A 16,523-nucleotide genomic window follows, 5' to 3' on the forward strand; every position below is an offset into this window, starting at 1 on the left:
ACTAAATAATCTTTCCTTATGTAATTCATTATTGGTATTAAACCAACCGACTGGCAACAGTCAACCCTTTTTTAGAAGTGTTTTCATTGAGCCAAGTCTGGGTTCAAAATATGAACGAAAGGTTTTTGCACATAAAAGCTTACTCAATTGTATTGGAAAGCATCAAGCATTTACAATTTGAAACGTTTTTTAAAAATTTACTTTTCAACACATTTCACCGCGTGGCTTTATAAAGTAGTTTTCGAGCGCTGAGGAAAAGTATTAAGTTGCAGAAAACTTCACCGCAGCTACAATTTGAGTCCTTTCGAGTGAACTTTCCAGCAAATGACCATAGTCTCTTGCAATTTCTTTAAGGACCTTAACAGTGATGTATAGACCTCTGGACTGATGACGCCACACTTTGACTACGTGTGCGCTTTCCCATGGTGTTCAGTGGACCGTGGACTCTCACTGGCTCCGTAGGAAAGTTCACATGTAAAGAGAAAGTGGCTTCATAAGTACATAAAGGTCTCCTGCCAACCAGCTCAATGGGTGTTACAAACATTTAACCGTAATTGGAGGAGTTTAGAGACTTGACCTCTTCAAGCGAGCTGTATTAATTTCCAGTAATGACAGGTGATTTAACTTTATCTTTATTTGATGCAATCTCTTTTTGACACTGTTTTACATCGCAGCACCGAGAGCACAGCCAACTACGGTTGAAGTTTCATCCGTTGGTCAACGAAACCTGACATTCACTTGGAACCCACTACTGTGTAGAAACCGAGGCGGTGATATCACAGGATACAAATACATGCTAATTAACCTGAATTCTAGAACAAGTATCACTGGTACTGCGCCTGGGGAAGAAGTCGTATTCTATCAACTCCTTCCATTCACTTCATACAGTTTCCAGGTTGCCGCAACCAACGCTGCTGGGACAGGCCCATACAGCGATGCAGTAAATACAACAACAGAACAAGCAGGTATGTTATATTCTGCTCGAACTTGCTCGTATAGTCATTTTACTCGATATTGTGATTTTTAGCTTAGAAAATGTCTGAAAGGTCCCATCTCTTCAATCTTTAGTCTTTACTAATGAATTATGCCTTTATTGATCAACTTCTATAGAGCCAACAGTTCCCTCAAACGTTCACATCCAGTCAGTGGACAACATCTCAGTCATTCTTGAATGGGCGGAGCCTGACCCTCCAAATGGAGTTATCACGCACTATAATGTTCGCTATTGGAGGATTGAAGAAAGCGACAACGTGAAAAGTGACGCTAACGTGACGGAACTGACACATCGTGTAACAGATCTTGATGCGAGTGCAACATACCAATTTCAGGTTGTTGTTTATTTTAATTCAGACTACTTGCGACTGACTTTCCCAGAGCTACAAATTTCGTCTTCCTAAATTAACTCAAATACTAGTGAAAATTTGCAAATTACGTCATGACGTATGATGAATATGAAATTAAAACTTTATTCATTTCAGTCAATTATGCAAAACAGAAGTTACTTCACGTTTACGCTGTGTCACAACACAGCCATAGGAAATGAATCATGAGTAAAGACTGAAATCGAGAAATTTAAAATTGATTAAAAATTTCTCTTGCAGGTGCAAGCCACGACATCAGCTGGTGCTGGCCCTTGGAGTGAGGCTATCAATGCAACGACAGCAATCGGAGGTGAAAACAAAATGTGATCAGTACTTTAGCATTTGTTTTATCCACAAGGACTATTTTCAATCTCCTGTCCACCGTATTCCGTTGAACTGTGTCTTCAACCAGACAGCTTGTTTTTTCTTATTACAGTTCCTGGACCAATACGAAACCTCACTTATACGGAGAGAACAGAAACGTCGGTCTCCTTGTCGTGGAAGCCACCCCTTAAACCTAGAGGAATCATCACTGCTTACATAGTGCGTATTCTTAAGATATTAACATGTACATATAAGAAGCACTGCTCACGGGAACTACCATTTAATGCTCCATAATACGTACCGGTGTGAATATACAAATCCCAGGTGAAATAGTGTGAAGAACAAATCATCAAAATGCTGGCGAAAAGTAAATGTCTGATGATGAGCTTCGCATGTAATATCAGATTTCTAATGAACACATTGTACACACCGTCATCTTTGAGGGTTGTTCACCTTACTTAATCAGATAGTAACATAATTTCTTCATCCACATCTCCAAACTTTCTTCTGGCAGGTGGCGTACCGGTTCTTGGAGAGGCATTCTCAACCGGAACTAACGGCAGAAGACACATATCACAGAAATGAAGCTCAGAATTTAAGCTTCCTTCAAGACAAACTCAATCCGGGCACGAAATACGAGTTCAGGGTCTCAGCGAGGAATAAAATGTTCAACGGAACTTACGACCAAGTCTTGGAGGTGTATACTAAGCCGGTGACAGGTGCAACGATGCTGTAAAGTGTTCTCATTTTGTTTTAGTTTGAAAAAGCCAATTATCAGCATCAAAAAGATCGATAGCACTTTATTCTATGAAGTCAGTTTTTTCTCCTTGTAGACTTGCCTCCTCCGACACCACCCGAAACGTATCCAAACGAAAACACGAATACTACTGTAACCATTGGTCTCGCGACACTTGTCTCTGACGATACGGATGTCAGGTAAGAATGAACTTGTTCCACCTCAGCGTGCTATGAGCAGAAATGGAAAGACTGGTGTAAGCATGAGTCTGACTTAATTAATTATATGAACACACTGTTATTGATTGTAAACGCGTATCAGATAAACTAAATCAAGTAGAAATGATTTTCCTGTTTGCCCTTCAGTTTGTGTAACATTCATTTTAAGTTGGTACAAAAGAGACAAAGTTCAACTCAATGATCTTGATAATATTCTCATGCACATGAATATGAGACTTTTCTAATTCACACCTCTAACAAACGTGAAAACTGCTACACATCAAAAAACTTTTTCGATCAAAAGTCAGATTTTTTCATTGAAAGACTTTACTGCAGAGATTGTACATATTTTATAGTATGTGTAACTGTGTAATAAAAAAATTATGGTTCTCAAATCTGACGTGCTGCACATCTTATGAAAACATCCTCCACAGTTCATACGTGGTTCACATCAAGAAGACCTCTCCATCCAAAGCTAAGAGGGAGGCTTTGAATGTAACGCACTACGAGGACTCACCTGATGACTATATAGCAGCAGAGATATCCAAACAAAACTTAAGCGAGAAGTTTATAGTAGGAGACAATCAAACCTATGGAATGTACAGGAATGCACCACTGCAAACAGGTGCAAGTTACGAAATTCGAGTTGGGTCTGTCAGTCGAGGGAATGAAAACGTAAGTGTGGCAAATGGTCTTTTCAATTAAAAAAAAGAGATAAGTCGCTAAAATAATTATATTACACACCTGCTAAATTCCTGATTAGCCGGCTTAGAAACACCCTTTAGAAATGTATGTTCTAAAAAAATGTGGAACAATTATTCCGGATAACTTCTCTCAAACCTTTTATTGAAGGTGGAACTATGTTTTCATAAAGTCATGGTACTGAACTGTATCACGAGAAAATACTACTTTTCATTTGCACTTGTAGGAGATCTTTGTGAGCTATTCTCAGCCGATAAGTGTAACAGGTAATTTTTATTTTCCCATCATGAGGTCATGCGATATTATTTTGCAGTTTCAGCCATTCACGCGGTGTTTTTATTGTTGCTCTTCGTGATTTTGATTAGTTTTCATAAAGTTTGTCGATAAAAGACGAAAGAGTGAGACAAATCTCAAAAAGGAAAACTCAACACTCGTCCAAAAATCAGAACATTACAAATATGAAGGCAACGAGCAAAAGAAGCTTTAAATAACAATCTCACCATGTTATTCTTTGCCGTTTAGAGCACCAAAACAATTTGACGTGATGATTAAACAAATATCTATAAGAATTTCTAGGACGTTAAGAGTATTGAGTAATATCCAATGCTGCAAAAGGCTTTCCTCTCCTATCTCACACATTTGTGTTCTTTCAGTCAGAAACAAACAGCAGTCTCCGAGCCCATCAACAACGGCGCCTCCATCTTCCGCCGTAGTTCCTGCTGTCGTAGCCGTCCTCGTAATAGTGGCTATAGGCTTGCTCATCACGATAGTGGTTTATAAACGGTAAAATGCCTTGGCCTTTTCACCATCATGAAGATTTGACATATTCATTATTGTACGAACACAGAAAAGTCCCCAACCACCAGGGGCTTACAAAATAACTGACATATGTAGCCAAATGACCATTGCTACACTTTAACTTCAGGCAGAGACAAAAAAATTCAATAAATTAAAATCCCTCATGTATAGGTACGCCTTCAAAGAGAGAACTTCCAATTAACCTTCTTGTTGAATGGCTAAGATTTCCTGTATTTTCAGGAGACGATCTCAGCAAGCTAAGAAGCTGACAGATATTGATGGAAAACAGCAGCCAGCAAATATTTACCTGAAAACTAAAGGTATGGCAATTTTTTCTGATAAGAATTCGCCGGACTTTCCCGTCAAAAATTTGATTTGATTCGTGTTATCTATAAGAAAACCGAAGCTGAAGAACTGTAATAAAACATTCATTTCCAGGGCTCACCTCAGACGAACTTGACCGACCGGAAGAATCTTCATCTCATCCCCACATCAATGTCAACGAAGTGGTTGTGACTCCCCAATCGTCCTGCACAAAGAAGCCTAAACCTTCGCCCAAGCCACGACAAAAACAGACCAACTCGTCCCCAACAACCCCTGCCCTGGAGGAACCCAAGCCATTCACTTCGCTTCCACCCGTTCGTATCAAGGACCTGGCGGAGTACATTCGCTCGAACGAGTCTAAAAGTGAAAAGGGTTTCGAGGCTGACTACAAGGTATAATTTCAGAGGATTGTGTTATATAGTTTGGTCATTTTTGCATTAGCAATTATAATTATATTCTTTCTTGCATTTTTTTGGCAAAGTTGTACCCTTTTTAATTGGTTCGACAATTTTCAAACAAACCACTACCTCCAAACGACCACTGTCAGAACTGTCAGATTGGTGGACGTTGAGAACCGACAACAGGAACCATTCTTGGCCGTTCCAAGGTTGTTGTTGAAGGATATTATAAACGCACTGTAATAACACAAGTTTAAATTCAGGATGTGGGATGCCGAATTGTTGGAGCTGTCTTACAATTACTAATGATTGAGAATGTTGCATTTCCGAGAAGAATTTTTGTTTCCAGTAGAATTAGACGCCATTTGGGCGACAATGTGTGATCTTTTTTTCTCAGAGTCTTCCAGATTCACAGTTACATCCATGGACAGTTGCCTCCAAACCAGAAAACAGACAGAAGAATCGTTATGTAAACGTCGTTGCTTGTAAGTAAACGAAGGCGACTGTTACACATTAATTTTCTCAGACAGATCACCTCAAACTATATGAACTAACTAATGATGGGAACTTTGCTTTCAGAGAGCGAAATTAAACTATCAATGTGACAATGTTGTCCTCCATCCTTGCTTTGTTCCAATTAAGAATTACGCTACAATAATGTTTGAAAGATTGTACAGTCCTGTGCGTTCAGTTAAACTTGCGGATCTCAACTAAGATGAGTACACTCTTGTCAAAGCATTCTTCACTTAATTTTGATAGATGATTACTCCCGCATCGTGTTGGAACCCTTAGAGGGGGATCCTCACTCAGACTACATCAATGCTTGCTACATCGATGTAAGTAGGCTGTGAATTCTTAACAGCAATACGGTCATTTTATTATGCCGAGAGACAAAAACGTCATTCTTTTATTGCTTTATTTTCAAGATGGGGAAGACGTTTCGAAACCCATCTTTCCGACTGCACGGAACAAAATTGAACGATGACAGAACTATCGTATAGAATGTCTTTTTGCAGAGAACTATGAAGCTTCAACTTAAGGCTTGATACATGTGTTCAACACATGTCTCGCGCATTAACTCGCCTGTGTTCATGCTCTGATTGTGTAAAAGTTTTAATTATATCTGAATCTGCACTGACGTCTTATACATGCATGTTTGCCCTATTTCCCGAAGAAATAACCGTGTTCTTTTCATACATTTTGTAGGGGTACAAAAAGGAGAACAAGTACATAGCCAGCCAAGGTAAAATCAGTGTCTCTGTCTGCTATGAAAGGTGAATGTTTCACCCTTATCAACAAAGCAGCACTTTCAACGTAAAACTCAAAACTGTTAGGCCAATCTTCACTGTTTTGCAAAGTAAATTCCGAAGTATACCAAACTACCCTCAATCAATACTTGAATTTACAGGACCTAATAAAGCGTCACTTCGAGACATATGGAGAATGGTGTGGCAGTTGGATGTAGATAAAATTGTCATGCTGACAAATCCGGTGGAGAACGGCAAGGTAAATTGTTGGGTTTTTTTTAAATCTGAATCAAATTTAGCAGACCTCGTTAAGTTCTTTGTTTGATTGTTGCTTGATTCCGTTGCCATGCGTTTTCCTCACAACCTTGAGAAATATACTTGCTAAACTCGTTTTTCAAGGTAAAGTGCATGAGGTATTGGGCTGATACTGGAACTGCATCCTACGCTGACATTGTTGTAACCACTGACAAGGAGGAAGTCTTCCTGGATTACACCATTCGTGATTTCAGCATTCATCAGGTAAAGATGACCAACATCATTATCAAAAAGATTGTTTACTGTAAATATAAACTTGAAGAAGATAGTACATTAGCTTCCTTAACCTGCCAAATATAGGTTGGCATTAAGGATCGGAGATTCGTACGTCAATATCACTACACCACCTGGCCCGATATGAAACCACCAGAATACCCAACTCCGTTGCTCAACTTTATGCGTGTTGTCAACGCTGAGAAAAACCCTGGACGCACCGTCATACACTGCAGGTATAGTTTCTTCAGGAAAAAGTTATTAGTATTAAACGGCGCGTAGTTACGAAAAGAGGAAACGTCTTTGAAGTAGTGTTCGAATGCAGAACACAACATAAAAAGTGTTGCTTTTAGGAATTGAATTCCGGATAGGAGAAACCAAGAAACATATACTACCTTATATAAAAATGCACATCGCGCCCTCATAACACATTACCTCACAAACAACACATACCAAATTACGTCTACATTAACTTGTTCACAATACAAATGTATATCCCTTTCTTAACATGCCTATAGATATACTTCCAAAACGGTACCAGTTCCTAGATACATCATTTAAAGCTGCATTATAATTTGCTTGCCCTTCCACTTCAGCGCTGGAGTTGGGCGCACGGGGACCTACATCGCACTGGATGCGATGTTGGAGCAAATGGCACAGGAGGGACAAGTGGACGTTCTTGGCTTCATCTACCAAATGAGGCAGAAACGCATCAAGATGGTTCAGACACCGGTAGGTCTCATTTTGTCTCAACCAATAACCTTAAAGAGAAGCTGCACAGTGCCCTATCTGACGAATGTCGGTACTGTACAAATCGGAAGGTTCGGTAAAGGTAGAGAAAATGTGGTGGTCATTGTATCAAGAGGCCTTATTGTGATACGAGAATCAGGTTTTCGAACAAGGGAGTCTTATGAGGAACATGTGTTCAGTCCCCCAAATGTATTAAGAAATGTTAATTGAATAAATTATTATAGGCCTATACCTGTTAGTTGCAGCCTCCTTGGACGTTAACAATAGTTCTTTCTGCTTTCTTACCAACCTAAAACTTATGACGTTATCTGTAGGAGCAATACAAGTTTATCTTCGATGCTCTCCTTGCATCATCTCTAACTGGTGACACAACCTACAATGCGGATGACTTTAGACAGAAGTTGTCCTTGCTCAAGAAGGTAGAAGGACCCGCTAAGGAAACAGGAATGTCAAGACAGTTTGAGGTATGACGACAACATGTAGTTGTAGGGTCCATCCATACAGTATAACCCTATCATGATAGTGACATCAAATTCCTATGGTGGCATCAACTCGTCAGCAGGTGTTTAATGTGAGTTCACAATGTAGGAAGAATACCAGTTCGCGTGTATAAAGATTTGCATCTCACAGCGAAAAGCATGGAGTGTTGAAACACGGGGTATAAAAAAAATTGCCGCAACCATCACTTTCACAACAAAACCCACAAAGGCCTTGTCAGAAAAGGCGCACTTACCTGCAGCATGTTTCTTGATTTTTCTAGACATTGGGTAAACTGAGCGTGTCTCCTTACGGTGGCAGAAGGAGGTCAAAGGCCGCACTGACCTCTGAGAACGTGGACAAGAACAGGTTCCGTGACTTGGTTCCAAGTAAGCTGTTGTAGACGGCCCTATGATTTGTGGCATGTGTCTCTTCTCTTATCTGTATGAAAATGGCACAATTGTGAAGAAATCGATTTAAAAGTAGAAATCCAACAATCAAGAGGAAAAACTAATTGGTAGAGGTCCATCTAAATATTTGATCATTTTGGCAGCGTGTGTTAATGCTTTAAGATGGTTTGTGAGGAAAAAAATTCACAAGTTTTCTCGGGTGGAACTTGAACCCAAGACCACCGATTACTAGTGCGGTTTTTGGTCCCACCCGACCCAGCTTGGATTTTTTTCCTCAAATTATGCGAATCGTGAGAAAATCATCATTTATTATTGCAACAGAGCAAAATTTAGGAAAAATACATGGAATATTAAAATATTTCTTATTCTCGTTGTTAAAATGACGATGTATAGCCGATCGAGCCAGACCCTACTTGATGACAAGATTATGTGACGACGACAGCGATTACATCAATGCCAATTTCCTCCCCGTAAGTACAATATGCTTCTACGTGCTAAATCGATAATTTCATTGGTAGTGAACTTAAATAGCGTGGTCCTCACGAGTAAATTACGGAGAGTGTTCGTTGTACAGGAGGAAATCATGGTGAACAGTATCGGATATCTAACGGACCAAAATCACCAAAATCGGCCCTCCTTATTAGCTTCCCATCCATTGTTGGCACTACAACAACAAAGTACTACTGAAAAGTTGTCGGATTTAGTAGCAACAGCAAAATGAAACGTGACAATGCCTTGTTGCCACAAACAATCACAAGTTTTAAAATGTTGTTGAAATAATTTATTCCGTTAATATAACTGAATTTCATTTTAATACCATCATTATTTATATGTCAACATTTTCTTAGGGCCTATAATGAAAGTTCGATATTAATATCACTTTTAAACATTTTGAATAGATGATATTGTTGAAATCCAACAACTCATTCTCAAGATCGGATATGACTTTGTGTCTGTTTTGAATAAGGGCTACTGCAAGAAGAACAGGTACATCGGGACACAGATGCCAATGCCCAACACGGTGGCCGACTTCTGGCGCATGGTTTACGACCACAAAGCGACCACCATAGTCATGCTGAACACCCTGGTTCCCGAAGACAAAGTAAGTCTACATCTGCAGTGGTAGGTGTGTCATCAACCACAAAATGGTTGTCATTGCTATTAACTTGCTGCACAGAACCTGTCTGGATCAACATTTTAAATCAACATAAAAATCATCGAGAGTTATATTTTTATTTCACATACAGCCTCAAATTATAACTTCAACGTCAGGCACACAGGCTAATTATCGTTACAAATATTTCTGAAGCTGGTATGCTGTATATTTTTGAAAAAAGAATTACAAGGGGGCGTTTTATCTCCCATCAGACAATGTCTTGCTACTGGCCGCAAGAAGGACAAATTGACTTTGGACCTCTTGTCATTGAGCTGAATGAAACAACAGAGTATAAAGGTGTAACGGGACGCGCATTCACTCTCAAGATGAAGGATTCCGATCTCGAGGTATATGTAATGATTACTCCGTAATGCCATTGTTACAATTTTTTGTGTCCTAAGAGAATGCACCTTTTGGAGTGCTCTAGTAGAAACAGGACTGATAAAAAAGCTCTTGTAAAGGATTGCTACCGACGTGTAGACATTCACAGAGAAGTTGCAGTCTACATGGTGCGCGGTTGTGGGCAGTGCGCATGCACAATTAACTTTAACTTGTACGCGGGAAAGCCTGCAGGATTTTACAAGACTGGTTTTCTGGCAGTTCATCTCGTGTGAATATAGCGCCCTCCACTGGTACAGCTATTCAACTGTTCTCCCCAGGGCATCTCGCCTGCACGGTGCACCGTCTAAAACAGTAAAACCAGTCTTGGGGCAAGACTATGACAACACGTGCATGTGGACCATATTTTGGAGAGGCAGCTCGGCATTGGTTTGTCACAGTTCCAAGAAAGCTTAACTTCTTTTTTAATTTTCTTAATTCCTGGCAGGAGAAGCTTAACGGAAGGACACCACACAAATAAATCCTTTTTGTTGTTGAAAGTTAACATCGCTGTTAGCTAAGCTATCGATAAATTAATGAGCACATATGTTCTCTGAAATATTGGTAGGTTAGCATTCGAATTTACATAAATCACAAACGCTGTTGTTGGTGCAATTAGGAAAATACATTAGGAAATTGTTGATTTTAAATTAAATATACATGAAAGAGTTCAACAGAATTCAATCAAGTGCGTTTGTTTGCAGTCTGAAGACTCGTGGGTCGTCACACAGTTCCAGTATCACGACTGGCCGTCTGACATGGCAGTACCAAGCTCCTTCGATGGAATGCTGACCCTCTTGGAACTAACTCAAGGTTGTCATGAAGATATGAAACCCATCGTAGTTCATTGCAAGTAAGTAAAGGCCCAGAAAGAAAGGGTTGCGTTCACTGATAGAGACTAAAATGTCACCGTCAAAGAGATTGCGTCTTGGTCATGTATTCACGACAGAAACGTAACCGCCTTGAGCAGAAGCACCCCCTCATCGGTTGAAAAGAGCCGCGTTGGTCGGATGTGTTCAAGTTGTTCGAAGTGATACGACTGTGCCGCGCGCATTTCCTAATCGTCCATGAACCAGCGAGGTTAAATTCCTATCAAAGATGCCGCCGTTGCTAAGATAATAGCGCCCTCTCTTGGTCCAGCTCGAGGCCCATTGACTGTGTCTAAAATCCTTCGAAATTAAGAAATAGGATTTGACGAAAATGCGTCGAAGGTTGTCTTACCTTTTTGTTTCGCGTGTAATCAACAAATACGATGTAACTCGATCGTGACGAAGAACGGTTGACCATACGATAATCTTTTTCGTTTAAATAAATTTCCTTTTATTAGCCTATTTTCTATATTCAAACTAATGACAGAGTTTCCCACTACGCAAGTTCATGCAGAGTTTGAATTCAACAGATGGATACACATCTGACTTTTTCGAGTGCTCGGCAACATATGACGCAACAGACACACACACAATCACGTTGATGGTTCTTTTGACGAGGATTGAGCTTGAACTGAATAGAATCTATACACTGACTGTTACTCTCATCAACCTTTTTCTCAAGCGATGGATATGGCGCCACATCTGTGTACTGCGCCCTGATGGCGATGCTGGATCAGTTCAAGTTTGAGAAGGCTGTAGATGTGTTCCAAGCAGCGCACCGTCTGCGCATGGCCAACAACAGCATGATGTACTCTGAGGTAACATGTACATGTACACTAAAGCCTTCAAGTGCTATATACTATCCAAGCAGGTTAATTGGACAAAGTGATTTGCAGTGCGTAAAATAGCCAAATAAACAACACGGGATATTATTCACTGCAACTTGTGTCTTCCTCAAAACGCCGGATTTTGATCTATGTTTTACTTTGTTCTCACAATTTAAATGTCATCAGTACGGTATTTTGGGAGTGGCTTCAGTGACTGATGCATATTTAATTAATTTCACAGCATCACTATGCAATGTGCTACGATGTGTTCCAAGCTCACCTGAACTCGGCCACCATCTATGAGAACTACGCACCGTAAAGGACGGAAAAATGGTCCGCCGCAGTGTTATCGTTAAACCATTCCGAGCTGCATCTTCAATAGCTGAAAGAAATTCTTTTCGGGGTACTCCATCAATGAATCTATCACAGAGACCCTAGTATTTTTAATCGTTTTATTTTACAAACTTGACTTGTTAACGCAGCTGTTAACGTATCTTTTAGAAGAAGCATTGTCTTCAATATAGTATCATGGAGTTAGGTTGGCGCAGTGTTCCACCTCTGGGGGCCTGGATTCGAATCCAGCTCAGTCCACATGTGGAATGGGTTTTCAGTCCCTACCGGAGTCCATGGGTTTCCCAAGAAACATTTATCCGGGGTTTCCCTCCCATCTCTAAAACTGAACATTTTTCTCGTCTTCTTCACTCTTTATCGTCCTGTAACTGGCACTAAATGTGCTCTTGGATGATCAGAAATAAATAAATAAATAAAGACAATCAATATAAGGTAGTGCGCCCACTGATACAGCTCATTTCATGATAACGTACTAGACCAAGTTAAACCCAAAAAGCAGCTACTATGCATACTACACAAGGCAATATATCATAGTACTCGTGTGGTTTATTTGATTAATAAATTCCATGACAAAGGCCTTCCATGGTAAACATGACCGCAGTCAATTTAAGATTGGAGTGAAATCCACCATTCCGCAAATTTCACTTTGTCAGAGTCGAAGTCATTCCCATTGAAATTGAAGTTTTTACAGTCAAATTGTCCAGACTGAGTTGATATTGACTTTGAATTAGCAACAAATACCACGTTCTTTCTAAAACCGATGTAAAAACAATGTTTGCAGTCATGTTTCCTTAACGAAGCTCAGCACACGATGTTGAGATATGCTGTATATAGGCTAAAATAAAAAGAAATTTGACTACATGTCTAATGATTTTGTTTGGTGGACAAACATCGAGAAACCACCTTTTTCCCTTCTTCTAACATACGTCAAAATGTTCTTTTAAATTCTGTCGAGGGCGGATCTGGGGGGGCCAACCACGATTAAAGCCCCCCCCAAAAAAAAACAAAAAGGTCTTTCTGAAAAATGAAAGACGGGCGCATTTTCTGGTGTAGTTTGTTTTGACTTCCATCCAAAAAGCCCTACAAACCGGTACCAGAGAGGCTTCAACACGATACATACAAAATTGATCAAATTTTGCCTCTCCCAAAGAACAATTCCCCTCCCCTACGAAAATGTTGTTCCTTATATTCTGATATTGTATATATAAATGTGTTTCCCTCAAATCACAATGTTTCTAATCTACTTAGATATGGAATATAAATGACGCATAAACAGTTTTATCATCAATTAGTGTACCCGGAGCATGTTGTTACTCATTTACGATAGAAAAAAAAACGAGCAAGTAATGAGATTAAAAGGATTAGAATCCAACTTAGGGGGACGGATGATCCAATCAACTCAAGATTTAAAGTTGTTTTTTTTTATTTGCTTCATATTTAAGAATTTTATATTGATGTTGTAAGCTTATTTTCAATTAGAACACATTATACTCCTTACATGCAACTGATGTATATACATGTACTTGAAAATGTTTCTACCAATCTAAAAGTAAAATTTTCATTTATTTTTATATATTAGTCATGTTGGTCGGCGTAGCCGTATGTTTGTTACGATTTGGCATTTTTCAACGATAGTCAAATTGTATATTGAAACAGTTTCTGCTATTTTCACGCTGTGCAGATGTCATGTTTCTCTTGGGGCAAGTCTTAACTTTGATAAACGTAAAAGGCATCAAAAACACTAACACAACATTCTAAAAAGTGTATTGGGCAATTAAACCCAATCTATAACTTTGTCATCGTGTTCAAAAGCTAAACATTGTCCCCAAAACAAAAAGTCAGCGTTAAATGCCTAACACTATTAACAATCTTAACACTCGTACGAATTTATCGTATTTACATATTACATCTCTTGGCAGTTTAGAAAAGTGTTTATTTGCTAAATACAGTTGCTGCAGTGAACTAAAGACCAAAGCTGCTTGCGAAACAGTGAATGACTAAAACGGTCGACATGTGACTGACAACTTTAACAGCAACTTCATCGTTACAGGCGAAGAGAGTTGGCCTCTGCGTGTCTTCTTACTCATCTGCTGTAGCTTGACATTTTCTTCGCCATTTATACATATTTTAATTTTACTCAGAGTGTCAGAGAAAAAAGCCCTGTCAGATTGAGCTTTATAGCTAAAGAGGGCACTCAGAAAATTGTAAACGGTAATTAGGTACATGAAATAGTTAAATGCTGCGAATGATATCATTATACTCAGATTAGATCTGATTTAATTCACCTTTAGCTAATTAAGGAAGACAGTTTAATCACATGGTATTTAAATCAAACCAACAAGAGATTTTTATTTGTCTGAATGGAATTGTAGGTGTCAAATTGATAGCACGATTTTAGAGTCTATAGTGATTTATTCCTTGCTGTTTTGTTACCTTTACAAATCTCTTTCGTGTAGTATTTCTTTTAAATGGTGAGTGAAAATTTTACCTTAAAGTGTCAAAAGTCGCCCAAGATTTTCGCACAATAAGGCGGTTACAACGCGTCTTTCAAAGTCGGGAGTCCAACTTCAAACATGATTGGAAGATTTTGGGGGGATAATCTGTTGTTCAAAACAAGTCCCAAGCTATAACAGCATGCTTCATGTTGAATTCCAGTTAAATAACTGGAAGTAGATTCAAATTGTAATGGCGTTTTCCTGTATCTATAATCAATATTATAAAAATCGCAGCTATCTTAGGTATTAAAATATAATAAAACGGTGTGAGCTCTGGAGAATGTTTTGAGTCTGTGTCTTCATAACTTTTTAAAGACTTGCATTAATTGTTCTAGTAAATTCTTATTTCATTTAGGATTTTTAAAAAAATGATTTTGTTCATTAATACCATAGCCAATCCCCAATACCCGATCTAGTGTTTACATCACAATAGGTGATACTCACGATGCATATTCGCCGTTTTCCATATGAAAAGGTACATAGAGCTCTCAGTTACCACCACGCAAACATTTTCCTAATTCATTATTTGAGATGTTACATGATAGCGCTCTTAAGACCAGCAGAAGTGCTGCATTCTACATTTTAGCTGTCAAGAAAATGATCGCTGTATTTACGTCTCATCCTATAGGACTTCATTCCCTGCATTCCCATCGGGCTGGGGTTTTGTGACAGGTGAGTTTATTCAGAGATCTAACACCAAGCCCAAATTTCGCCTGGAGAGATAACGCAAGCGTCTAGTGGATGCATCTTTGAGCATCATTGCACATTGCCTCCACTGGGGTCCATTTCAGCCGCTGCTTTGACATTTTAAATCCGCCTAACCCCATTCACAATCACAGAGCAGGCCATGAGTGGACCAAATAAACCTTTAAACTAATAATTTCATATTTATGTATGCGATTTGACGATATTTGAGGGTTCCCTGGATACGAGAGTGCAAAGCACTCTGAGAATTCTGAGAGGAAATTACCACAAAGTTGATTGCCAGTACAGGTTTAATGGACTGCTCGCGCTTTTTGCTGCCACGGCAATATGCGTAGATGCGTGCATAATTCTAAGTTTCTTGGTAAAAGCTTAAAGGTCCATGAGGAGGCTCATTCCTTGAGCTAGAGCACATATAGGAGGCACTTTTTCCACTGGGTGGATTCCACAGACTTATAAACGCATAGACCGCCAGGTCCTATTAAAAACTACAAGGGGTTTTCGTGATCTGCGCGGCGCCCGACTAAAATCAAAACCATGGACAAATTCACCCCTTGGTATAGGGGATTTACGCAAAGTTGAAGAATTCCAGCCATAAACTTCTTTGAAGCCATTTTTCGATTGTAAAAAACCCCTCTCTTTACTTAATCTGGCCCATAGGGATTCAAAACAATGTGGTTGCAACATTCGAAAAGACTAGATAGCAGTACCGAAGAGCAAAAAAGATGAAAAGAATTATTTGGAAGCACATATACACGTACACAAATACAGGCAATGTAAGTGCGTTGCGCGCAATACGCAATGGACGCGCTGCCATCCGTCGTTAGGCTCATTGTTTGCCCATACTTTTCAAAATCACAGTTTTATGCGCAAGACAAGCGGTCTATGCGATTATATGTCTGTGGTGGATTCTCTTAAACAGCGCCCTCGCATAGTCACATGGTAGCACCTGCATACGTCACTCTCGAACCCAACCTCTCGATGTAACCGCTGATAAAATTTATAAGGTTTTTTTTTTATTTCAAGCCACTGCTTTCGCCAAACAAGAGGAAAACTACACAAGAAAGTTTTCATTAGAGCATTCATTTTCTGAGAAAATTTCCGTCCAAGTGAACCATCCCTCATCAAGAGCCCTTTCTTCACTGAGAGAGTTGGAGCACAATGTCAATTCAAATACGTAATTTTAATGCCCTGTGTGCATACAATCTGTATCAACGAATTCCCACAGTTATAAGTGAGACGGTTCCGTTTACAAACTTCTATTTATCGTTGACACGATTAATTTAAACGTCACTTCTGGAAAACAGCTTAATAGGAATGAATTTGAAATACATGCACAATAGATTTTATATATCCATAAAACTTGATATTCTGTGATATGCCATGTGGTATCAAATATGAAGCGAGTGAGCTACTGAAGCGGCCAGGACCTTGTTCTCAAGAAATGCAGACGATCAAACAGGCTATGATGG

At 39.3% G+C, this 16,523-nt stretch overlaps 1 protein-coding gene and 1 long non-coding RNA gene across 6 annotated transcripts in view; one reads left to right on the plus strand and one right to left on the minus strand.

Annotated features, from left to right (window-relative positions):
* Positions 1-14,630, plus strand: part of LOC110982838 (receptor-type tyrosine-protein phosphatase epsilon-like) — a 48,112-nt gene extending 33,482 nt beyond the window's left edge. Inside the window, exons 1-26 of one of the 3 annotated variants that reach the window (XM_087144364.1) lie at positions 669-965; positions 1,111-1,328; positions 1,602-1,671; positions 1,798-1,904; positions 2,200-2,404; positions 2,519-2,621; positions 3,074-3,314; positions 3,568-3,607; positions 3,995-4,124; positions 4,380-4,459; positions 4,578-4,855; positions 5,259-5,346; positions 5,621-5,697; positions 6,068-6,104; positions 6,270-6,367; positions 6,508-6,627; positions 6,724-6,872; positions 7,233-7,368; positions 7,701-7,850; positions 8,147-8,252; positions 8,667-8,743; positions 9,241-9,375; positions 9,642-9,776; positions 10,512-10,660; positions 11,359-11,494; positions 11,745-14,630. In XM_087144364.1, the coding sequence (XP_087000490.1) occupies positions 794-965; positions 1,111-1,328; positions 1,602-1,671; positions 1,798-1,904; positions 2,200-2,404; positions 2,519-2,621; positions 3,074-3,314; positions 3,568-3,607; positions 3,995-4,124; positions 4,380-4,459; positions 4,578-4,855; positions 5,259-5,346; positions 5,621-5,697; positions 6,068-6,104; positions 6,270-6,367; positions 6,508-6,627; positions 6,724-6,872; positions 7,233-7,368; positions 7,701-7,850; positions 8,147-8,252; positions 8,667-8,743; positions 9,241-9,375; positions 9,642-9,776; positions 10,512-10,660; positions 11,359-11,494; positions 11,745-11,822 (3,315 nt within the window). In that variant the 5' untranslated portion in view covers positions 669-793 and the 3' untranslated portion in view covers positions 11,823-14,630. Of the gene's footprint in view, positions 1-668; positions 966-1,110; positions 1,329-1,601; positions 1,672-1,797; positions 1,905-2,199; positions 2,405-2,518; positions 2,622-3,073; positions 3,315-3,567; positions 3,608-3,994; positions 4,125-4,379; positions 4,460-4,577; positions 4,856-5,258; positions 5,347-5,620; positions 5,698-6,067; positions 6,105-6,269; positions 6,368-6,507; positions 6,628-6,723; positions 6,873-7,232; positions 7,369-7,700; positions 7,851-8,146; positions 8,253-8,666; positions 8,744-9,240; positions 9,376-9,641; positions 9,777-10,511; positions 10,661-11,358; positions 11,495-11,744 lie in introns of those variants that run through there. The other 2 variants (XM_087144362.1, XM_087144363.1) reach the window with 2 other exon arrangements.
* Positions 1-16,523, minus strand: part of LOC147797051 (uncharacterized) — a 106,459-nt gene that overhangs the window by 64,567 nt on the left and 25,369 nt on the right. For 2 of the 3 annotated variants that reach the window (XR_015427392.1, XR_015427390.1), the window contains exon 3: positions 8,120-8,304. The exons of the other annotated variant lie outside the window; for it this stretch is intronic. This is a non-coding gene — a long non-coding RNA (uncharacterized LOC147797051). The remainder of the gene's footprint in view (positions 1-8,119; positions 8,305-16,523) is intronic. 3 annotated transcript variants of the gene reach the window in all.

This window comes from Acanthaster planci, linkage group LG12 (genome assembly GCF_054643075.1).
Source record: "Acanthaster planci isolate LZ-2023a linkage group LG12, COTS_SCS, whole genome shotgun sequence".
In the NCBI taxonomy this organism is placed as follows: Eukaryota; Metazoa; Echinodermata; class Asteroidea; order Valvatida; family Acanthasteridae; genus Acanthaster; species Acanthaster planci.